This window comes from Xiphophorus maculatus, chromosome 20 (assembly GCF_002775205.1).
Source record: "Xiphophorus maculatus strain JP 163 A chromosome 20, X_maculatus-5.0-male, whole genome shotgun sequence".
In the NCBI taxonomy this organism is placed as follows: Eukaryota; Metazoa; Chordata; class Actinopteri; order Cyprinodontiformes; family Poeciliidae; genus Xiphophorus; species Xiphophorus maculatus.
The window spans coordinates 30637527-30661188 of NC_036462.1; the positions used below are offsets into that span (position 1 = coordinate 30637527).

The 23662-nt window shown below is 43.0% G+C and overlaps 3 protein-coding genes across 3 annotated transcripts; 2 read left to right on the top strand and 1 right to left on the bottom strand.

Annotated features, from left to right (window-relative positions):
* The first annotated feature begins 2405 nt into the window (after positions 1-2405).
* Positions 2406-4402, top strand: LOC111605815 (uncharacterized protein C1orf50 homolog). Its single transcript, XM_023324637.1, has 5 exons — positions 2406-2507; positions 2600-2629; positions 2704-2790; positions 2891-3022; positions 3680-4402. Exons 1-5 carry the CDS (start codon positions 2457-2459, stop codon positions 3863-3865), a joined length of 486 nt encoding a protein of 161 aa, XP_023180405.1. The 5' UTR covers positions 2406-2456; the 3' UTR covers positions 3866-4402.
* A 1002-nt stretch (positions 4403-5404) lies between these two features.
* On the bottom strand, positions 5405-23662 carry LOC102235454 (cytosolic 10-formyltetrahydrofolate dehydrogenase). Its single transcript, XM_023324826.1, has 23 exons — positions 23558-23662; positions 21271-21419; positions 19928-20162; positions 19688-19853; positions 18055-18156; positions 17097-17186; positions 16727-16864; positions 11439-11564; positions 11251-11342; positions 10784-10931; positions 10595-10714; positions 9603-9730; positions 8697-8847; positions 8506-8576; positions 7589-7694; positions 7418-7505; positions 7244-7337; positions 7049-7148; positions 6864-6962; positions 6458-6623; positions 6259-6364; positions 5985-6184; positions 5405-5812 (listed from the first exon to the last, which is right to left on the bottom strand). The coding sequence occupies exons 2-23, from the start codon at positions 21395-21397 to the stop codon at positions 5757-5759; spliced, it is 2709 nt and encodes a 902-aa protein (XP_023180594.1). The 5' UTR covers positions 21398-21419; positions 23558-23662; the 3' UTR covers positions 5405-5756.
* On the top strand, positions 11571-15538 carry LOC111605842 (zinc finger protein 26-like). Its single transcript, XM_023324827.1, has 2 exons — positions 11571-12239; positions 14474-15538. The coding sequence occupies exons 1-2, from the start codon at positions 12041-12043 to the stop codon at positions 15247-15249; spliced, it is 975 nt and encodes a 324-aa protein (XP_023180595.1). The 5' UTR covers positions 11571-12040; the 3' UTR covers positions 15250-15538.

Genomic DNA, 23662 nt, shown 5'->3' on the forward strand with positions numbered 1-23662 from the left:
ACGCTGAGAAGCACCTCTCTGGAGCAGAAATGTTCTATCTTGGAGAATATCAACACCGCCTTGGAGCAGGAAAACGAGATCCTGGAGCAGAAAAATACTGACTTAAAGAATATGAACATCGACCTGCAGCTTAAACTGGAGCAGCTGAACCAGAAAACCAGCGAAAACATCAAATCAGTTTCAGATCAGCTACAGAAGCAGCCTATATTCAGACGTGTCATCACTGGCGTTTCCAATACCTTCCTGAAAATGTACCAAACAGGTACTATCAGGTACTGGGTTGACACTTGGTACTGCTAAATAAAGAAGTGTGATGAGGGCTCCAAGCTTCATGCTTGAGTATCTGTGGCAGAAAGACTAGAGGACAACAGAACTACCGTGTCAGGGGAGCTTGACACTTGGGGACTTATGGTGGAAAAGCTTAACGCTTGAAAGATGTTGACAGGAGAGCTTGAGGCCCGCAGGACTGCGGTGCCATGGGAACTTGAGGCCATCGAACACAGGTCTCCTTCGTCACCAGACAATTCCTTTGTCGCCAGGTCATCAGACCCTTATTTATCTTATGAACTCTAGTTTTGCTTTTATTTTAGTTAGGCGTCAGATGAGGAGCTTGGTCTGCTGACCCCAAGCTCCTCCCGGCCTGCCTCCAGGGCTTCGTAGCGAGTCCTGTTGGTCTCCAGGCTGACCTCCAGGGCTTCGTAGCGAGTCCTGTTGGTCTCCAGGCTGACCTCCAGGGCTTCGTAGCGAGTCCTGTTGGTCTCCAGGCTGACCTCCAGGGCTTCGTATCAAGTTCTGTTGGTCTCCAGGCTGACCTCCAGGGCTTCGTACCGAGTCCTGTTGGTCTCCGGGCTGACCTCCAGGGCTTCGTACCGAGTCTTGTTGGTCTCCTGGCTGACCTCCAGGGCTTCGTAGCGAGTCCTGTTGGTCTCCAGGCTGACCTCCAGGGCTTCGTAGAGGGTCCCATCGGCCTCCAGGTTCGTATTTGGTTTATGTATGTTGTATAATGGTTCATAAATTACATTTTGAAAACTACGTTTGATATTTATCCTTACAGGACTTTAATATAAGGTAGCTATGGAAAGATAGTTTAAATCTCAAAGCCCCTTACCTTTGTGAAATGAAGAGCAAATGTTTCCAAAGCACAGTTAAAGAGTTGCTGGTAAATTAATTTATTCCCATGTTATAGAGTGGGAACGGATTATATCAGGTGGCTAAAGTATTTGGTTCTCCTCCTTTAACTTTGGAAAATAATTTCTGGCAGCTGAAATATCGATTCTCTCCTCTCCTTCCCCCATAACTTGGGGAAATAAAGAGCAACTGTTTCCAAATTCTCAAAAAATATTATGTGTGATAGCATGTAATATACTATAAATTTCCTTAATCCAGTAATCTGTCATATTTTACATTAGAACAGGATTTACCAGGAAGTCTACACTCTCATCTTTTCAGGAAGTCTTAATGTTTGTGCCCTGCTATCAGCAGCTTCCATCCTCTATCAGCAACGAACAATTAGAAATACACACTTCGTGTTGGAAAACTGTGTTTGGTGACTGACTTTTATTTGTCAGACTTAAGTGACAGAAGTTGGAAAAAGAGCGATTCTCTTGGCGTTTAAAATAACAACACAAAACAGCGTAAGAAGACCTCGTTTATTTATTTATTTTACAATTTTGTTATAGCTTCTTTTTAAAACAACAGCTGCCGATTAAACTGAATGTTACAACCTTGACATGATTATATGAGTTGTTTTAGTTGTGTATGAGTTATATGAGTTGTCTTCCATTTCTCGGCCCGAGAAGGAGAAGGATCAGGCCTGGAAAGCTCTGAAGGAGAGAGAAAACATTCTCAAGCTATTAGATGGAGAAAAAGAAGCAATGTTTGGTTTTTCTTCTTTCTTTAACCCACATCTCATCCTGTCCTTACAGACTCAGACAGGAGAAACTGCCCTGTAGTGTAAACATTTATGTGACATAGTTTTAATAGTGTGTAAAATCAGCCATCTGACTCTCAGCCTTGAGTAACGTTTTACTCAAATGATCTGAAAATGATGGTCAGATCATTTTCAGATCATTTTCAGATCATTTTCAGATCTGACCAGCACGGATCGTGCAGTGACGACACTGTGGACATAGAAATGAAGACGTAGATGTGCCTCTAACCCTGAAAGCTTTACGTCAGTATCGCCCCCTTTGCGTCGGGTCCTGTTCGACGCAGCTAAACACCAGCTGACCAAATCCAGCTGCTTCCTGGAGCTTTATTGTAAGAAAATAAAAATTTTATGATTGAAAATTTTGTATTGAAATTTTCTTAATTTCTATGGAAGCCCGTTTCCGTCACTCTGTTAAAAATAAATGATCTCATTATGATATAGTATCTCAAAATAATGAGTTACTATCTCATTATAATGAGACAGTGTTGTGGTGAACCTGGTTGAGACCAGCACGGCCCCCAGTGGGATGGAACTGGTCAGCTCCTATCAGACCAACAGAGTGGGGGACCCCATGGACCCCCACTCTGTTGGGGGTCCATGGGGTCCCCAACAGAGTGGGCAAGTGCATGTCACAATGCACTTGCCCACTCTGTTGGGGACCCCATGGACCTGGTCGCTCTTGCCGAGCAAGTGCAGAAGGTGAGGCATGTTTTGTCAAGTTGTCTAGCTCACAAGAGCGTTTTCCCTCCTGAAGTGACGTGGATGTTTCTCAGGGGGACGACTTTGTCAAAGCCAACGCTTGCAACAAACTGACAGTAATCGCTGACCAGATCAGGTACCTGCAGGAGCAGGCCAAAAAGGTATGACCGTCGATTCACAAAACGGTTGTGTTTAGGTTCAGACGGGTCACGTTCACCCGTCGGATGGCGCGTGGCATTGATCGCCGTTTGACGACCGCAGGTTTTAGAAGAAGCAAAGAGAGACGCTGACCTCCACCATGCTGCCTGTAATATTGTGAAAAAGCCAGGCAACATGTACTACTTGTACCAGCGGCCGTCTGGACAGAAATACTTCTCCATCATCTCCCCTAAGGTTGGTTCCATGAAACGTGAACTTCGAGTTCTGTCACCTTCATTCATTTTATGCATTATCTAACACACCCGGAGGGGGAGTCTCTGTAGGGAGCTCATATGAATACCTAACATGACTCAGCAGTTCTGTGTGTGTGTGTGTGTGTGTGTGTGTGTGTGCGTGTGTGTGTGTGTGTGTGTGTGTGTGTGTGTGTGTGTGTGTGTGTGTGTGTGTGTGTGTGTGTGTGTGTGTGTGTGTGTGTGTGTGTGTGTGTGTGTGTGTGTGTGTGTGATGTCGCAACAGTTGCAGTTCAAAATTTAAACTCTTGGCAGAGAGTTTTTGTCCTCGTTATTTACCAGGAGAGTTCAGTGTTTTAGCAGCCGCTTACATTTCACCCCCAGCTGTTGCCGACAAAGGATGTGAAGTCATCGGTTCAGTTGTTGCTAAGTTACAGACGCGAATTAGTAAATGCATAAGAGACATTGTGCAGGAATAAGTGGGATAAAATACATCACTCAGAGCGACAACCCTGGAGTAAAATTTGTCCAGTGGACAAAAATCTCACGTCCAGTTGGCAGCCGAATTTTTATTAGGTTAGCATGAGACTGTTTTTTTTTTATACAGAGTCATCTTGTTTTATCTCTATCTGGCTTACCTGTTTTCCAATTTCCTTTGAAGGAGTGGGGACCAAGCTGCCCTCATCCGTTTCTTGGCGCATTCAAGCTTCAGCCTGACATGTCCTGGACTCCTGTGGATGAGGTGGAGAAGAGGGACGCAGAGCTCGCCGTCATGGGCAAACTGCTCAGCCACCAGACAGCCCTACCTCCATACACGGGACCCAACTTCAGAGGTCTAGATGAATAAAGTCCCGTTTAAACTGGACCAAAAATATGATCGGTACATACAGATACATGTCCCACGCAGGGAGAACCACCGTTTTGTCTTAGGCTGCCATAAATGCATTTTCAAAGAATGTGTGTTTTTCATTTTCTGGAAAATATCAAACCGGGACTCATGAGAGTGCGTGTGTTTAATTTAAACTGTTTGGAATGTTTTTGCTGTGCTTGTATTTGACCAATCATTAACACAAACCAATGGTTTACATGGGACAGTCATACCTCTACAGCAGTCGGACATCAACACGCTTCGGAGACAGAGAAAAACGTCACAGAATAGAAAAAGTGTCTACATTTTCTTTTCACCATCAACAGGTGCAGTTTCTGGAATTCTGTTCGGAAAGTAAAACTCCTGTAAACTCGTTCCACACAGAGAAATGCATCTCAAGTGTTTACTTTTCTTAATTTAATTTCTGGTGTCAAGTTGACGAAATCCCCAAATGGGAGTTTTTCAAAACATTGAAATGTTGCATCAGGCTAATAAAACCAGATTTTCTTACAGAAACGTTCTGTGCAGCACTCAGTACTTGGTCAGGGCTCCTTTTGGATGAAACACTGCATCAATGCGCCGTGGTGTGGAGGCAGTCAGCCTGTGGTTCTGCTGAGGTGCAACCGCAGCACAACAGAGACCTACATCTGTTAGTTCTGGTTTGTCTTACTTACTCTTCCCAAAAGCCCTGTGGGGACTTGGAGCAAGTCTGACTAATACAAGAAAAATAATAATAAAAAAAACATAGTAATTCATCATGATTTGATCTAAAGGCAAGTCCTGAAATATTATTATTATTCTATTATTATTATATCATCCATCATCAATTATTATCCTAATATATCACTAATACAAAGAGACAGCAAGATTACACAAAATCAAAGTGTTCCACTGTTTCGAAACCGTTTACATTTACAACATAATTATTGCTTTAATTTATCTTTTCTCATGATCATGTTTCCTCATGAAGGCTCTGGTTTCAGGCCTCCATGTCACAATGCTCAGATAAGGGATTGGGAGGAGTTTTTTACTGGTTAACTATTACTCTTCCAGTTTTATTCTCTTTTTACTGTAAACAGTCTTTAGTTTTGACAAATTTATTTGCCTTTAATTTTATTTGTCTTCTTTTTTAGATGAAACTTGCCTCACCAGCCAAGTGCATTCACCAAGCAGCAGAGAGGAATGTGGCCATCTTCACTGGGAGCAGGAAGGCTGACACTGGACCGGGTTCTGGTTCTGCTGGAGGTTGCTATGTGCAACTGGGTCTAACTGACTGTATTTCTATATTAAACTGGGCATTTGAAACAACCTTTCTTGTGAACTGGCACCACATTTATAAGCGTAATGAGTTAAATTTGATTAAACTTCACCAAATGCCACATTTGGTATTTAGTATTTAACATTCGGTGGAATTGGAAGTATTTGGTTCTGGAGGCAAATATTTAGATCCAGTACATAAACTGTGGACTACAGTGAGAAAGTGACTGTAATCCAGAAAAAAAGAAAGCCTCGACAGAGGGCTGTTTAACAGCTTTTATTTGTGTTCAAGGTTTGTTGGGAATGTTACATTCATAATGGTTCTGGTCTCATTTTAACAACAACATAATAAAAGAAGATATTTTTTTTTGGAAGATCCTTATTCTTCCATCTCCAGAGTGAATTCACAGTGATTGCAGAGTTTCTCCAGACAGATCAGGATCAAAGTTCTTGTAGTTTACGCAAAGGCTCAGTTGCAAAGGAGTGAATGATTAGATACATTTACATGATTTGGTTAGCTTGTTGAGGCACAACCAGAGTAGTCAGTATCATTACGTCTGCATCCAGCCACTGAGAAGTCTTCCGGAGATGCTGCCCTCTGCTGGAAGGGAGCTTAATACTCGATGGTCACTGCTTTTGTCTTCAGGTATTCATTCAGGGCCTCTTGACCTGTTGACAGAGACGCAGACAGCAAACACACTCTTCAGTCATTATTTTGACTACTTCCCTTTCACACCCACTTAACCATTCCTACTCTTTCACTGCATATCAGTTCGTGTCGGCTCAAGTTTTATTACATCCGAACCCAGTTTGAGTTCTGAGTGACGCCGTAATCCCTCACCCAGGTCTTTGCCAAATCCGGACTGCTTAAAGCCTCCAAAGGGCGCGGCCACATCTGTTTTGTTGTAGGTGTTGATGAAGACAGTGCCGGCGTTGAGCCTCTCGCTCACATACAGAGCTTTGCTGATGTCCCGGGTGAAAACTCCTGAAGCCAGTCCGTACTCCGTAGCATTGGCTCTCCTCAGGACGTCGTCCACCTCTCTGGAGGACGTTGGGAGGAAGCGCATCAAACCAAACCATTCACATGCACAACGCAGCTTTGGATTTCAGCTTACCCGGTCTTGAACTTGGAAACGATCATGATGGGACCGAATGACTCTTCCTTAGCGATGTACATGTGGTCCTGCACATCAGTAAACACCGTGGGCTCAAAGAAAAAACCTGGAACCGCAGGAAAACAAAAGCGCAAATTTAAGAGCTGGATGAAGAGCAAACAGGACTCAGTCGCCATTCCCGCTCCTCCTGCTGCCTCACCGGGTCTCTGGACCTGCTTTCCTCCGTAGACGAGGGTGGCTCCCTCCTTTATTCCCATCTGACAGAACTCCAAGAGTTTGTCCAGGTGGGCTTTGTGATTCTGAGGGCCGTGGTCTGTGGAGCGGTCCAACGGATCGCCAATCTTCATCTTCTTAACCTCCTCTACCTGGAAAAAAAGATAAACAGGATCGTCTTTCAAAGCTCAAATCAGGACTGTTCAAATGTAGCAAAGGCTCAGTAGCAAAGGAGTGAATGATTAGTAAACAAGTTTACATGACTGTGATTGGTTAGCTTGTTGAGGCACAACCAGAGTAATCAGTATTATTACTCTGGTCTCTGTGGATGTCTGCTGTGTGTCTCCATGCTGGCCAGTGATAGATAGTAACCAGTCCGGGGTGAAACGTACCACTTTTGTCAAAAACTGGTCATGGATGGTCTCCTCCACAAACAGCCGGCCAGCTGCGATGCAGTTCTCTCCTTTGTTGAAGAACACGGAGCTCATGCCCTGTAACGCAAACAACAGCCGGGTGTTAGTGCTGCCAAACGTAAACACAAGCACCGACTGATGAACAGTCCTCCGAAGGGACCGACCAGGCGCACAGCCTTGTCCATGTCACAGTCACCGAAGATGATGAGAGGGGATTTTCCTCCGAGCTCCAAGGAAACCTTCTTGACATTACTGACTGCACAGCTTGGGGTGAAGCAAAGCGCACACACACGATGAGAGCAGTTATGTTTATTTCTGGGTTTTAAATTTCAGAGTGTTGTGTGAGGGCGGCTTCTCACCTCTTCATGATGTGCTTGCCGATTTCTGTAGAACCCGTGAAGCCCAGCTTTCGCACGTCAGGATGGTCAGACAAACGCTGGCCCACCAGAGCGCCTAAAAGGAAGACGGAAGTTTCAGAAAGCGTCTCCGTCTTTCCTTCGGGAATGGAACAAGTCTGAGATACGTGAGTGTACCTGAACCAGGCAGAATGTTAACCACCCCTTTGGGCAGTCCCGCTCTTGCTGCCAGTTCAGCAAACTTGAGCGCTGTAAGCGGAGTGACCTGGAATCAAGAGGATGCGAAAGTCTGAAACACCTTCAGGGTTTCCCTCTCTCTTGGTCCGGAGTGTAAAACGTGGATCCTACCTGAGCTGGTTTGAGGACGACGGTGTTTCCTGCTGCCAGGCAGGCTGCGGTCTTCCACGCCAGCATCATCAGCGGATAGTTCCACGGAATCACAATGGCACACACTCTGACGAGAGCAAGGGGAGCTTATCTGGGCTGACTGACTGTAACCATCACACAGCACACAGACTGGAGATCTCCAGATGTACTGATGTCTCATTGAAGGCGAGGTTTGCTGTGTGTCTCTCAGACTAGTTTATTTCTGCAATATTTTGACTGAATTTACTTGATAGAAAGTGGCATAGGTGACACTGCTTCGGTGGTGGCTATATTCCGGGTCTTACACAGTTTAATAACCAAAAACATAATCATTTTGAAAATAGTTATCTACAAACAGGTAATATAACAAACACATTGCCCAGAACACAGGCATTGGCTTTCCCAAAACAGCAGCAGAGGCAGCTGCCAGAAGCTGACAGTACTAAGCTGTGGCAGCTTCCGGTGCCACTGGACGAGCCATAATTAGCTGCCACTGCCACAATTTGAGCTCAGCAGTTCTACAAGAAGTTCCACTCTGAGACCTGGTTTCAAAAAGTGCTGGTGTCAGAGATTCTGGTCACCTGAAGGGATGTAAACAAATGGCTGGACAGGAATTGATATGTTACGGTTTCACTGATGGCTGACTCCATGTAAGCAGGTCTTATCTTTTTAAAAATGTTGATGGTATAAAGTGTATAATCGTCACAGCTGTGAACATCCAGGTACCACAGCAAGCCAGAAACAGTTCTGGGGGGTTTTGAACCTCTGAACATCTTTCATGCAACTTGAATAAGTTCAGCATCTTGAAGTTATTCTTAGTGTTTATATGATCGTAAAAGTAAGTGGTAAATAAGGCATTGTGTTAAGAAATGAAAAAATATTTGAAAAAAAATCCTCACCCAATTGGTTCCTTCTTGGTGAAAGTCAGATTACGATTGGGTCTGGCCTGGTTGATGGGAATGGTGCTGCCCTGGAAGAAAGTTACATTATTTTTAAAAAGGGGAAATTAGAAGTTTTAGTTACAGATGTGCAAAGATTTTTGTATCTGAAGATGGGATTTGGCTGATTCTTATAAAGTCAGCTGTCTTACCTGGATCTTGTCACACCAGCCAGCAAAATAACGGAACGTCTGGATGGACATGCCCACATGAGTCTTGAGGGCCAAAGTGTAAACGGCTCCAGAGTCCATAGCTTCAATAGTAGCTAACTCATCCTGGTGTTCCTCCATCAGGTCCGCCAGTCTGTGGGAGGAGTTGGAGGAAAAAGCAGAGTCTAGAATGCCAGGAATTATGTTTGATACTGTAAATCAGTCAGCAAGCAGAGCAGTCTGACAATGTCTAAAGTCTGTCAGCTTCACCTGCATACAATATGTCACCAGTGTTATGGATGAACGAGTTCAAATACATATGTTGATGACTAAAAGTCGCATATTTGACAACTTTGAAATGAATGATGCTGAATGATGGTGGAGACTGGGAAGGTAACGCAGATCCTTATTTAACGGCGCTCAGTTTGGGAGTGAGCTCAACGTTTGCATCGTGTTTTTGGACAAACTTTGGACACTTTCAGCCTCAACGTGGCTGTTCTGGGTTTTACCGCATGTCTTCCACCTGTCTCCATCCTGTTTCCTGCCCATTTAGTGTTCAATAAAGGCCACTATTGGCAAAAAAAATCTATGTATTGTTATTTATTGAGGTCTTTGAATTGATTCTGATTTTTGAGTGAAGGATATCTGTGTTTTCATCTTGGACCTATGCACTCCTTCTACAGACAGGCTTAGCACGATAGACGGACGGAACTGGTTTATCTAACATCGTCCAACGGTCACAAAAAAAACATGCCTTATAAATATTACTTTGTCATTATAAGGCATTGTTCTGAGTTATTCTTTACACTAAAGTTTAGAATTAAGTAGAAACCAAGCTACAAGCCAGATACAAGCTAAATGTAAAATGTAGCATACCTTAGATACCAAGCATCATCCAGCACTACTTACTTGTAGATGAGTCTTCCTCTGTCCCTTGGGTTCATCTTGCCCCACTCCCCCGATTCGAACGCCTCCTTAGCAGCAGCGACTGCTTTGTCCACATCACTGATCTGGGCCAGAGACACTTCACAGATGGCCTGTAAGACACATCACTTGTCTAGATTTGCTCCTCTCCTGGTGGCGGCGCGTCGGGAGTAGACCCATTGAGTTAGTTCTGATTTTTAGACTTTTGGTCATATTTTTTGTTGAGACGACTGGACTGTTGTCTCTTCCAGGTCCGGATGCTGTGCAGTTGGAGGAATTTTTACTCTTACTTTCAGACAGTTGCTACGATGTGTAGCCATGGTAACAAGGTATTGTTATTTTTGGTTACAAGTGGGAGCAGCTGATTAGTGTCTCAAAAACTGAACTAGTACCTGAACTACGACCCCAATATTGGGCATTTCTGCTGCCCATTATTGAGCTGTTAGCATGGCATGAAAGTCGTGGTTGCTCAGGAAGGGCAGTTGTGGCTACGGTGTAGCTGAATGCTATCAGTGTGTGAACATGTGGATGACTGCGTGCAGCGTAAAGAGCTTTGTGGTCCTCTGACTTAATTTTATATTTATATTTATACTCCGGAGTAACCTCATAACATTGGAACCTCAAAACATTGTTCTGAGCCGTATGCAACGAAATTTCGTTCTGTATACACCCTGTGCATGCAAAATGATAATAAAGTCAGTCTAAGTCTAAGTTAAGAGCTGTACAAGTACTTTATCATTTTACCATGTGCCTTTCATTCAGCAGTAGTCTTCAGTCAGAAGCCTCTTCAGATTTGTTGAAAGGCTGACTGCTACTTGTCTTTGAAGATACTTGGATGATATGAGTTGAATTTCCCAAAGGGCAACATTTAATTGCCAGTACAGGTAACACAACCAATGAAAGAAATCAGCCAGACCGGCTCTGCTCGGTTAGAATCTCTCTTTAAAGAGGAAGATGTCATGCTGTTCATCTCTTACCGTGCCATCAGTGGGGTTGATGGTCTTGTAGGTCTTTCCGCCATCTGCATCCACAAACTCTCCGTTGATAAACAGCTGATGGGGGATCTTTACCGTCATGTTGTTGATGTTCTTTTCCACCTGGGAAGGCAAACCGTTAATGACTAATGCTGTCAGACATTGTTTCCTGGTGGGGTACCGACCGCGTACATAGTCAACCACGAGCTCTTCCTCCCCGTCCTCCCCTCGTAGTTTCCTGACACACATCTGGATGAAATCCTGGAAGGTGGTGTTCATGTAGACGTCCTCGTTCTGCAGCTGGCAGGTGCTGGCGCGAAGCTTCACTTCCTCAACAAGCCTGGAGGTTAAGAGAGAGACTTGTATAAAAATATATATATAAAGCTTCATTTAAAGAATTAATGTTAACAAAGACTTCTAGAATGTTAACTAGAAGGTTTTTTTTATTATTATTATTTTAGGATTTGGCCAATAACAATAGGATATCCATATCAAAGCTTCTTTAACGAAAGAAAAAGATGTTAGTAGATTTTTGCATTTTACAATTAACATACTGTTGTGACGCTCAAGCTTCATTCGTTCAATTTTGCAAATGACAATGAAAGAGTTAATGTTCAGTCAAGCAGATAAACGTTTTTAGATTGATTAGTTTTATTTACCTCACCACATCCATTGAAGCTGCACCAGACTTGAAGAAATCTGTGGAGTCTTCAATCTGGCTGACATTCGTCAGGATACTCTTCCATACCGCCTGACAGAAAAATGCAAAGGAGAAGTAAGATCTAAGTAAGATCTTTGGTTTGACCAGACTTTATCATTCCTTGTTCAGTACATAAGTTCATCCCACCCTCATCTGCTCAGCGAAGCTTTTCTCTTCTTCGGTGAGCTCCACAGCTGTGCTGCCCCCGGAGCAGAAGTACTGGGCTGCTGGAATCATCTTGCCGTCCTCAAACTGCAGATTCTTCACCAGCAGCTGAAGAGAAAAGTAATGAAATGAGCATACGCAGTACGATATAATCATAGTGATTATATCTGCACATACTGTGATAGTTCCTGAAATACATCTGGATAAAAAAAATAAAATAAAATGTATTTTTTTCAAAAACGTCACTCAAGTAATTGGGTAAATGTAACTAGTTACTACCAAACTCTAGTGCTATGCTCCGAGCCACTTGCCCAAATAAATCTGAACAGGAATAAATGATTGTGTTTACTTGTAGAAATGTTATTTTAAAAGAGCAAAATATAATTGCTCCAAAAGTAGAGAGGTCGTAAACCACAGGCCTGCTGTAGTGAGACGGCTTGAAAGGTGAAAGTCAGAGCTGCGAGCAGCAGGGGGCGCTAGCGAGAACACAGGCAGCCTGGATGGTGTGACTGTGCGGCAGCAGCATCCTCCGCGGCGGCTGCTTCAGGAAGCCTTTAGCCTTCGGCTCGTTTTTAAAGAGGAACATGGCCGCCGCTACTCTGCACTCGTTCAACGCCTTCCTCACGGAGAGGCTGACCGCTGCTGCCGTGGACATCTATGGGTTCGTTGAAAAGACGGTGGTGGAGTACCAGGAGGAGGTCTACCGAACCCAGCTGGAGAACCAGAGGCTGCAGCGGATGCTGGACCTGGTCTACAAACCGGACATAAGGCTCCACAGGGCAGGTAGGGCTCTCAGGTTGCTGCCCGCCACCCAGCGGTCCACTGAGCCGAACCCTCGCGGCTCACATCAACCTGTGGTTCGGGGCCTGTTCCAGCAGCTTCCTGCCTCCTGCTGCTGTTAGCCGGTCCGGGCTAACCGCTGCGGGTCCCGGGCATCATTCTGGAGAAGTCCCCCTGCAGGTTTGGCTGGATTAAAGGGCTGTTTCGCCCCGTTTACCCAGTCTGTCTGACTGGTCCAGTTTAAAGCGGATTATTTACAGTGTGTTTTTGTTTCATACGCAGTGGAGGATTTATAAACGCCTTCAGTTACTGAAAACTCTCAGAAATGCATTTAAGAAAATGGCTTGTTTCTAAATCAGTGTCGTGTCAAAACACGAGTTCATCACGACAGAGTATCAGTTATCTGAACATTATTTCAAATGTTAAAACATCATGTATGTCGGTTCAAAAGTCAGAGAGCTGCAGCGTTTTAAAGCTCAGATGCTAGTCATTCATTTCTTTCAGTTTCCATTAAAAACTGTAGAAGAAAAACTACATTTCAGCAAGAAGGTCTCACACATTAGTATAGTGTTCAGCAGTTAGTGGTGAATATTTTAAAGTCAGACTTGTAACAATGTTTTCATTCAGCTTTACGGTGCTATTGTGCACCGAGGCTTGTAGAAAATATTTTTAGGCATAAGATTCTCATGCATCATTATCAGCTTGGATTGACACTAGTACAGTCAAAACCAGAAGTTTACATACACCAAATAAAAAAAGAAACCCAGTAATGACAGAATATGTCAAATGCATGTAACGCTTTTCATGTGTACCATCAGTGAGAGACGTACTGGACAGGTTAACTGAGCCATCTGAGATAGACGGACACAAACCTGTGCATGTATTTCAAGGCCACAGCAGAAAACGCACTGCTTTCTGGTTCGACCCAATTGGAAAGTCCAAAGAAATCAGCCGAGATATCAAGAAGAGAAATATGGCTCTGCTGCAGTCTGGTTCATCATTGGGAACAATTCCCAGATACTTGAAGGTTCATTCATCCCTTCAAACAATTTTACGCTAGGGGTGGGCGATATGGACTCAAAAGTTCTATCACAATACTTTATGGTACAATTGTGAAAACAGTAAAAGTTATAAGAATTATTTGTTACTTTTTTTTTTACATAACTGTATAGCTGTGACTTCATGACAACAATCATGGCCCACAAACACAAATCTCTCTGAGGCCACATACCCATTTATAATACTCTTCTTTAGGACACCAGTCACATAAACTAGTGTCTTTTATGCCACTAAACTGCAGACACTAAATGCATTTAATCAATATTTTAAATTATTTTTGAACAGAGACAGTTCACTGAGAGTCTAGTAAGTCTAGTACAGTAAAAAATAATTTCAACAACCCAGACAGTTTTATTGGGTTTTAAGTATCGTTAACTAGAATTTCTTGTGACGACGATAAATCAATATTCTTGTCACAAGAAATGTACCCTGATAAATGATCAACGATACGATAAATGCTTATTATGCGCAAGTATAGAGAGGCTGTGGGTGGAGCTGAAAAGGTATGATGAGTGAGGCGGCCCAGAAAACGGACTCTGTTACACCGGTTCTGTGAGGAATGGGCCAGAACTCCAAACTGTATGAGACTTCTACGTTGTGGAAGGAAAACCCGAAAGGTTTGACCCAAGTCATGCAGTTAAAAAGATGATAATGAATTCAAAGAAAGTTGCAAAAATTGCTTTGTGTAAGCCTAACTGATCTAAAACAACAGAGGTTTGGTCTGATTTAACTGCAGACAGTAAGGGGAAAAAAAGGTGCCTTCTTATCTGGAATGTAAACGACTGGTTTACCACCAGGTCGATCAGGAAGTTCAGCTGGTTTTCAGCGTGATGTTGTTCTAAAACCACTTAGTCTCAGCATGTGAACAATAGCGACACCTTGTGGACTCATACGGCAGTACAACGAATCTTGAGGAAAAGAAAGCTAAGCAAAGGTTGTGACTGCAGAATGAATTGTAGGCAACAAATGTCCTCCCTCAAGATGTGGAGGCTTCAAACGGGGCATGAAGGCATTCAGCTGGATGATATCCATATCACACTTCCAGCTTTATCCATCATAATCATTTGTGATTGAGGAGCTAGGCCTGCTGATCTGAATTTTCAGAATTTAAAGCTACTGATGGGGAGAAGTATTTAGTTCCACTTTTTGACGGTCCTCATTTGTGTTTGTCATTATAGATGCCAACCCTCCAGTAACTACGTCCACAGAAGAAGTTGCTCCTAAGCAGCAGGAGTTGAGCGTGGAGGAGCCGGGGGGTTCAGAGGTCAAAGAGGAACAGAACGAGGAGCAGCGGGAGGAGCTGTGGAGCAGCAGTATGAAGGAGGAGGCGTCCATGGAAGACAGCGACGACGGCGACGCCTTGACCAGAGAGCTGATCAAAACCGTTCAGCAGTTGGAAGACTGCAGAGCGGCGGAGGAGAGCACAGGCTCCCAGCAGACCTCTCCAGAAGATCCCAAACTGCCTGAGGAAAAGACCACCACCACGCTGTACCGCTGCCACATCTGCAACTACATCTTCACCAAAAAGATCGTGCTGACGTGGCACCTCAAGATGCACGAGAGCAAAGCCAAAGACGGCAAGGGCAACTTCGACTGTCACATCTGTGGCAAGCACATCCCCTGCCAGAGCAACCTGCAGAACCACATGAGGGTCCACACCGGGGAGCGGCCCTACAGCTGCCATTACTGCGGGAAGGGCTTCAAGCTGAAGGGCCACATGACCGAACACCTGAGGACTCACACCGGAGAGAAGCCCTTCAGCTGCCACATCTGTGACAAATCCTTCAACAGAGGCTCCACCCTGAGGAAACACGTGTTGGCGAAACATAAGGAGCAGCGGCCGTACCGCTGTGACTTTTGTTATGAGTTATTCACTGAGAAGCTGCTGATGAAGAGACACATCAGGAAGGTCCATAGTGTCAAAGCCCAGTCTCCCAGTCAGAGCCAGGCCTAGCTCAGCCTTAACGGAGCTTCTGGAATGTTGGCGCTAGACCCCCTGAAATCTTTCACAATGTTACCTTGATGACTTTAACACTGACTCTGAACGTTTATGTTGAATGTTTTCTTAGCTTATATGTGGACTTGTAAACTATCTTATGTTATTAAACTAGTGGACGTAGAGTTTTACGGTTGACACCGGGCCTGGAGACAACACGAAGATTTTATCTGTTAAGGAATAAAGTTGGTCTCAGCTGCTATTCACTGTCAAACCTGTTTGAATAAAAAACTGTTTTATTGCCTTCTACTCTGGTAAGTCATTGTACTGGAAACACATTCACACCTGATCGATGTCTGTAAACCAGGAGACCACCAGCGGTCCAGCTTTATTCCAGCATTAGTCATTTCTTGCAAAAACAGAGGTAAAATAAGGTCAGACTGCTGGCAAAGAGGCCTGAGGTCAGGCATGGAGAAGTTCTGTAAGCCAGGTGTGCATCTGGTACCAGAACTCAGCAGGAAGGAAGGACAGTCTGCAGGAAGTGACTTTTAGATAGTGGGAAACAGAATAATGTCTGTAAATACAAATATTTCCAAACCTTGATTTTCTTTTATCCAAACCCATTTTATACTTTCCTAGATTTTGAAGACTGTGTGATAACTCTGAGTTGGGGTCTCTCCAGATGAGAAGTGGTTGGTAAATAAACTCCCTGATGTAATTACCAGTTATTTGTACTGCATGTTGCCCGGCTGCTTACCTGCAGAAAGCCAAACTTTTAAAAATGCTGCAGTCGGAAAGCTACAAGCAGAATCAGAATGTCGGGTGTAGTCAGTGGGATACAAAGTGCTGTTTTTCTGTTTGAATTCAGGGAAATTAAATCGTCTTTTAGCATTTTCTCTTCTGCTGCCTCTTTCTCCAAACATTTCCATCTTAAAGCTGCAGAGAGCGCCTCCCTCTGGCCATTCAGACATGACAAGTGAAGAGGCAACGTCTCACAGTGGTGAGCTTTTACAGAGGAACAACACCTTGACATCTGTTACCTGGCTGTTCAAAACAATGACAGGCCAACTCTGTATGAAGCCTGTTCTGAGTCTTGTTTACACTTTAAATTCTGCAGCTGGCTAATCTGGCTAAAGCTCCACTGACTTGTGAAGCTGGCGCCCCCTACAGGTCAGCTGACGCAGGGCTTTGACTACCTCCATTGGTGAGTCAGAGGCAGGTTGACCTTGACCAGAATACATCAGTTGCGACCTCTAACCTTTACAGGACCTGTACTCCTCCAGGACTCCAGCTCAAATTACAGCCTGTTGGACCTCCTGCCCTCAGAGACTACGGTCCATCTGGACCAGAACGTCCTGCCACAAGAAAAGTTTCTTTCGCTCTGCCATTAGACTGATAAACAATAGTTAATTGACTCTGGCATAATACAGGACACACATCCACCTGCTACTCTGCATGTGTATGCATATTGTATATATATCTTTATCCCCCTCACCGTCTTGCCGTCATTTCCGAACAGCACCAGACCAGACTTGGTGACGATGCCGGGCTGGCTGGCTCCAGGAATGTCCAGAGGCTGGCCATTGGCCGCAGTGCCGTTGTCCACCAGAGTGGAGCCAAAGAAAGTCACTTTCTGTAGAGAGAGAGAGGTGGCTAAGTACTGCAGTGAAATAGTGGAAACTTGCTCCAGAAATGAACATCTCTGGTTCAAGATCTTTGCATTTTGAATGCATGAACATATCAGCTATTAACTTGACAAGATGTTTCCTGATGTGGAAAATGAATTAAAGTCTGTGTGGAATAAAGTATGTCCTGATGTGCCCAGGGTGAGAACAAACCCAGGGCCTGTGAGGCTCTTCTGTTACCTGTCCATCAAGCTCTGCCCAGGCCCCAGGCACTTTGTCATTTCCTCTGATCCAGTTGTGAATGGCCTCAGCCGACTGGTTCCAGTCAATCTACCAACACAGAGAGCAGCTATCATCTGTATCTAAGGGGAGGATTGTTATCATTGAACAATTTTTTAATGTTCCTATAACGACAGTTTTCGCCAACGAACAAAGACTGTCCTTACAGGCTACGTTGACGCAGCAGGCAAATGCGGCTTTTTCACCGCCGTCTGAACGGCCCGATTATTCATTATTTATTATTCATTGATGTGTGACATGCATCATAATTCTGCACCAAAAAAAGCCAGACATGGTAAAGTTGGACGTAAACAATTACTGAAAATAATGATTATGAACGTATGAAAGAAGTCTGTCAGTGAAGTGTCAGTCCAAACAGTTCTCTACAGAAGTTGCAGTCAACGCTCCACAAAATGCCATTGCTGTTAGTCCTTCTTATCAGTTTCCTTTGTGTTATGACCATGTGACGATACTGTTGATTCCCATTACTGAATAAAGGTTAAAATTGATACACAGACTGCTCCATTCAGTATTGCTGCCATGACGTAGTATGAAACGTCTACGTTCTTCTTCTGTGCAAGTGGGTTGCTATGGGGTTGTAAACCACTGGTGTTGGGAAATAAACTCAGAGAAAAATGTGTCACTTGTCAGAGCGGTGATCCATAAATTACACTCCTCCTCATTACATGAGAGATGATTATAATAAAGAAGGTTCATTCATTCATTCATTCATTCATTCATTCATTCATTCATTCATTCACGGCATAATTATAAGTGAATTCTGAAGTCAGAAATAAACACTTTTGCAAAGACTTCAGACCCGGATAAGCATTTAAAGTGCTAATGAGGCTCACTCCATGTGTTTTGCCTCAACATCATTTTTATGTCGTAACACAAGGAGTGTTTTTGTTTCGCTTACCTTCGAATTGTCTTTCTTCTGAATGCACTCATAAGTGGCTCCCTCTTGAGGTTGTGTGATCCTTGGGGCCTTCCCTTTGGCGATTAGCCGGACCGCTTCTACCTGCAATCACAGAAATGTTATTCAAGCTGTTGAAGCAAACATATCAATCAATCAATCAATCAAATTTTATTTGTATAGCACATTTCAGCAGCAAGGCATTTCAAAGTGCTTTACATCATTACAAACACAGAAACACAATGCAACATAGAATCAAAAACAAAGCATTAAGTCAAGTTCCATCAATAAATTTGTAATTGATTACATTTCAAATACAATTCTAAACAGGTGGGTTTTTAGTTGAGATTTAAAAGAACTCAGTGTTTCAGCTGTTTTACAGTTTTCTGGAAGTTTGTTCCAAATTTGTGGTGCATAGATGCTGAAAGCTGCTTCTCCTCGTTTGGTTCTGGTTCTGGGGATGCAGAGCAGACCAGAACCGGAAGACCTGAGAGGTCTGGAAGGTTGATACAATAAAAGCAGATCTTTAATGTATTGTGGTGCTAAGCCGTTCAGTGATTTATAAACTAACAACAGTATTTTAAAGTCTATTCTTTGAGCTACAGGGAGCCAGTGGAGGGACTTTAAAACTGGTGTGATGTGCTCTATCTTCCTGGTTTTAGTGAGAACGCGAGCAGCAGCATTCTGGATCAGCTGCAGCTGTTTGATTGATTTGTTGGACAGACCTGTGAAGACGCTGTTGCAATAATCAATACGACTGAAGATGAACGCATGGATGAGCTTCTCTAGATCTGGCTGGGACATTAGTCCTTTAATCCTGGAAATGTTCTTCAGGTGATAGAAGGCCGACTTTGTAACTGTTTTATGTGGCTCTGAAGGTTCAGGTCAGAGTCCATCACTACTCCCAGGTTTCGGGCCTGATCGCTGGTTTTCAGTTGTAATAACTGATGATAACCTTCAAGATTTTTCTGCCCCAGTCTGATCATGATGGAGACTTGTAGAAGATAAGGAGAGGATAAAGAGAAGATGAACCCATAAAACAACATAGTTATGTAGGACTGTCATTTGCTTTACTACATTCTGTAATGGGCCAATATTAGAATAATTGGGATTCCCATAAAACGAGGCGTTTATTTGGAACAACCCAACAATCAAGATGCTCAATAAGAGGCTCAAAAAGTCCCTGAACAACTTTATGTTATTAGGTAAAAACTCACCTACAATTTAAAAAATCTGAGTCTTTGGAATCATCTGAGAAGAGTGGCTGTTATAATTTTTCTGGATCAAAATCAATAACTGAGCAAAGTAGATCCATGTGATCAGCCTTTATACAAAAGGTAACTCAAAATGCCTCAAAGCAAAACAAATCCAGCCAGCAGTAGCAGACTGCCTAATACTGTAAAATTATGTAATTAATTTCACATAAAAATAAAATCAATCAAATAGTGTCTCTCTTCAGGAGATAAGTTGCATTTATGGTTGTCATTATAAGAAACTGAATTAGTATTATCTTTAGATACAGTTCTAAATGGGTACTGGACACTCTTGACCCCTGTGTAGAACCGCCCATGGACATCATACATTCACTAGAGTCCCAAAGACTGGATGTACTCTGCGGCTGACCTCCGTCACTCACCATGCCTTTGATGCCCTCTGGGAAGAGAAATCTCTTGTAGATTGTGTTGACCGTGTCATTAGGTTCAACGTCACACTCTCTCTGCAGCAAAATCGGTCCCGTATCAAGTCCATCATCAGCCCAGAACACCGTGAAGCCTCCCTTCTTGTCTCCGTGGATGAGGGTCCTGTGAGGGACAGTCAAGCAGACGTTGGGTCGCTACCAGAAATCCCTTTCAGTTCCAACATGAGGGTCACTGACCAGTTGATTGCCGAGGCTCCCCTGTGGCGAGGCAGCAGCGAGGGGTGGTAGATAATAGAGCCATGTTTGGGGTGGTCAATGACCTCCATGGGGATGAACTGGGAGCAGAAGGGCAGGACATTGAGTTCTGCTCCTGTAGCCTTGTACCGGTCCACCACCTCTGGGATGGCCTGACCCTTCACTCGCCAACGGGGGAACTTAAAAACAGGGACGCCATCCTTCTCTGCCACCGTGGCTGCAGCAGAAGAAGAGAAAACAGGCAGAAAACCGCCATGTTTAGATTTCACCAACATTAAAAGGCAAATCTATATTATCCCCATCACCAGCAGTTTCAAGTATGAATAGCTAGAGTTGAAATGGAAGGCATTATTAATGGCATTACTTTTCTTTCAGGAACCTAATTATTTACTTTTTCCGTCGTTACAACGTTTTTAACATTAGTGACAGACCAGCTAATCAAATCTTTATGTGAAATGTGATCTACACCTGGGAAACAACGTTATTCTTTATACACAACGAGAAAATTATGAAACAACGTCACACACTCAAACAAAACCAATGGACGAACGGACATTGGCTGTCAAAACATTGGTTTCTTCATGATGTTTTTTTTAGTTTTACTTATACTGAGTCAGATTCCGTATAATAGGGATTTACTGACACCTACTGGACATTGGTCAGCGAATTTAATTTGATCAGTTCAGCAGAACTGCTGAGGCTGTCGGCATGGTGTCACTGTCCGTCCTTCTGTTTGTGTTTCTGATTCAACTATTATGTAATATGGAGAGAGGAACATTTCAGGAGTTTCCATTATTTTCTGGTAGTAAATTTTTCTGTTCAATGACCATTTATTTAATCATGCACTCAGTGAAATGGAAAGTATTCAATTACATTTTGCCAGAGCAAGTATTTAAAGGAAGAGTAAGGCATTGCAAAATAACAACACTCAGTCTACTTATAGTCTATCTCCCTGTCCAGACTGACACAGAGGTCACTGACTTTGTTTCTCATCGGTTCTTGGAAACCTACTTCATTTTGTTAGACTGGTTCCATTTCAGTAATTCGTGGATGTACAGGTCTGTCAATAATCAGACGTGAGTGTGATTCTTTGACTTTAATCAGCTTTGTTCCCTTAATATCTTTGTTTATTGTTCATGCTTTTGATGGTCTAAATAATTTAACTCACACAAAAAGCAAACTTAGAATAAATTCATAAGGAGGATAAATAATTTTAATTGCACTGTAAAGATTCAGAAAGAAAGAACGTGTCTATATAAAACAATGTCTAAAGACAGATCACGGTTTCTCATAAATATCTGCTGTGTTGAATAAGGTTTTCTCACCCAGCGGGTCGGCCTTGCCGTCCTTGTCTGGAATAGTGAAAACCCCAACAACGGTGTGGCCGTCCTTCCTCAGCTCCTTGTAAACCTCCTGGCCGAACAGGCTCTGACCGATGACTGCAATCTTCATTCTCGGGACCTTGATGTTATTTCTGAGAGGACAAACGTGTGTCCACGCAAAGACAAAGTGAGCCGTCCGGGGTAATGTTTTTCGGGATTCTCTTAACCCACATGCAGAATCAGAGTCAGAGAACACAGAGCTGAAAAGGCAATGATGTTTATTTACAAAGTGAGAAATGTACATCAGGGGAAGGTCTGGTTCAGCAACCCCTGGAAGAGAGAGTGGATTAGCAGGCCGATGGATCTTTGGAATATTGATTCACTCTTACTGTTTGTTGAGGATGATGACAAGTCGGATGACAAGCTCATCAATTCATCAATCTTTTAGCAGTGATGCAAATCCACCTGACTTTACATCTGTCAAATGTTTGAGAAAGTGGCTGCTTGATGTATACATGGACAAAACCAGAGCAAATATTAATTCTTAGCTCTACCTCAAAGTTTTGTGTTTTGATGGTAAGGGGTATGGCATGCTGTGGTTGCTTGTTCCTTTGTTCTAAAGGGAGGGGAAAGGAGGAAATTTCTCAGTTTTCCTTCTCAGCAAAGAAAAACGTGATTATTTTTATTATATTGAATTTTTTCTGGACCAACTTGTAAACACAGGGATATAAGCCAGCATTCACACACATTTAGAAATGTATGTAGTTTCTTTGATGGAACTTTTTCATCAGCCCAAAAGCAACTGTAAAGACTTGTATACCGATGTAATACATTTGGAATGCGTTATCCTTAACAAGCATTGAAAACATTTTTCATCAGGTGAAACTAGCATTTTTAACCATTAGAATGTTCAGCAATTAACAATTACTTCTACCTTTTATGATAACATTAAGCCATGTTTATTATTATTATTATTCATGAGTGTTTTACTTATAGGACCATCAACCGATAGTTTGGGGTTTATCTGTTAAGGATTTGTTTCTATTGCTAAAACCACTTAGATTGTTAATGTCTTTCTGTGTATTTTTGTTTGATTAGAGCACAGGTGCACCTCAGGGCTGTGTGCTGAGTCTGCTGCTTTACTTATTGTACCCCCATAGTGATTCAACTGACAAGAAAAAAAGACTTGAATTATATCACTCAACGTGTGAGGATTCTATGTAATATCTGAGCTTTACTTTCTGAGATAAAATAGAAAAACTATCGCATGTTTATGCCATATTCACATTTTTTGAGATGTGCTGGTGTTGAAAGTGCCCTAAGATACTATATGACTGTGACTATATAATATTGCATGACGTACAGAACCAGACAAAAAAACTAAACACAGAATCAATGGTGATACGCTAAAAGATCATTGGCTGCTGCCTAAATTAGATGGCATTGGAACTTCCTGCTGTCTAATCACAACCAGGAACATCGTTAATTAAAAACGTTCAGCTGCTCTCATCAGGCTTGGGATGCATAACTGATTAAAGTTGCTGCTCATATGCTTTGATTGATGTGTGTGTTTTTGTGTGTGACTCTTATGTACCAAATGATCCAAATCCAGATGCATCTTTCACTGCTATTCTACTCTAATTGAGTTCTGAACAATGAATTAGTGGATGCCTTAGCAGAGAGCTAACACTGATAATTAAGATTCAGCCTTTCTGGATAAGCAGCTTAAAGTTGTTGGTTTTTTTCCATTTGTTTCTGCAATATTAGAAAAAAATGAGAAAATTGTCACACAGCAGTTCAACACAGTTTGTGCTCAGCATTCATGACTCCAACTTAGCAGTTTATCTGGCATACAGAGACCAGGGCAGAGCCTGGACTTCTGCCCGCCTGCTCAAACCAATCAAGTTCCTTTATTCAGTTCATCCCTCTGGTCCTGGCCAATCAGATGCTCTCATTCGCTATGGAAGCTTCACAGGAGCAAAGTTCACACACAACTCTAACATTACAATTTTAAACTTCGCTCAATGAAAATCGATGTACCCCACATCCACACACACACACACACACACACACACACACACACACACACACACACACGCATGAACACGTCACACAGTGATTTCTTTCCTTTCATATATCTGTGTATGACTTTTATATGCTGAATATTGTTCTTGAACAAATTATCTTTCCGTGGGTGTGTGCGTGCATGTGTGTGAGTGGCTGCAGATGTGCTCTCTCCTACAGAGAGAAAGTGCACCAAAAGTAAAAGCTAACATGCTGTCTGCCTTACCCTGCTGCAGACTTGGTTCTCCTCTTGCTGGAAAGGAGTGAGCAGAAGAGAAAAGTTGCTTTAAATCCCTCCTTCCAGTCTCACATGCAGGCTCCTCAATTACGT

Bases quoted from the DNA above. Each gene is read 5' to 3' on its own strand.
- LOC111605815 (XM_023324637.1), top strand. From the start codon at position 2,457: ATGGAACTGGTCAGCTCCTATCAGACCAACAGAGTGGGGGACCCCATG. The intron at 2,630-2,703 runs GTGAGGCATGTT...GATGTTTCTCAG, and splicing joins TTGCCGAGCAAGTGCAGAAG to GGGGACGACTTTGTCAAAGC. The intron at 3,023-3,679 runs GTTGGTTCCATG...TTTCCTTTGAAG, and splicing joins TCTCCATCATCTCCCCTAAG to GAGTGGGGACCAAGCTGCCC.
- LOC111605842 (XM_023324827.1), top strand. From the start codon at position 12,041: ATGGCCGCCGCTACTCTGCACTCGTTCAACGCCTTCCTCACGGAGAGG. The intron at 12,240-14,473 runs GTAGGGCTCTCA...TTGTCATTATAG, and splicing joins CATAAGGCTCCACAGGGCAG to ATGCCAACCCTCCAGTAACT.
- LOC102235454 (XM_023324826.1), bottom strand. From the start codon at position 21,397: ATGAAGATTGCAGTCATCGGTCAGAGCCTGTTCGGCCAGGAGGTTTAC. The intron at 8,848-9,602 runs GTAAGTAGTGCT...CTCCTCCCACAG, and splicing joins AGAGGAAGACTCATCTACAA to ACTGGCGGACCTGATGGAGG. The intron at 7,149-7,243 runs GTGAGAAGCCGC...CTTCACCCCAAG, and splicing joins GGCAAGCACATCATGAAGAG to CTGTGCAGTCAGTAATGTCA.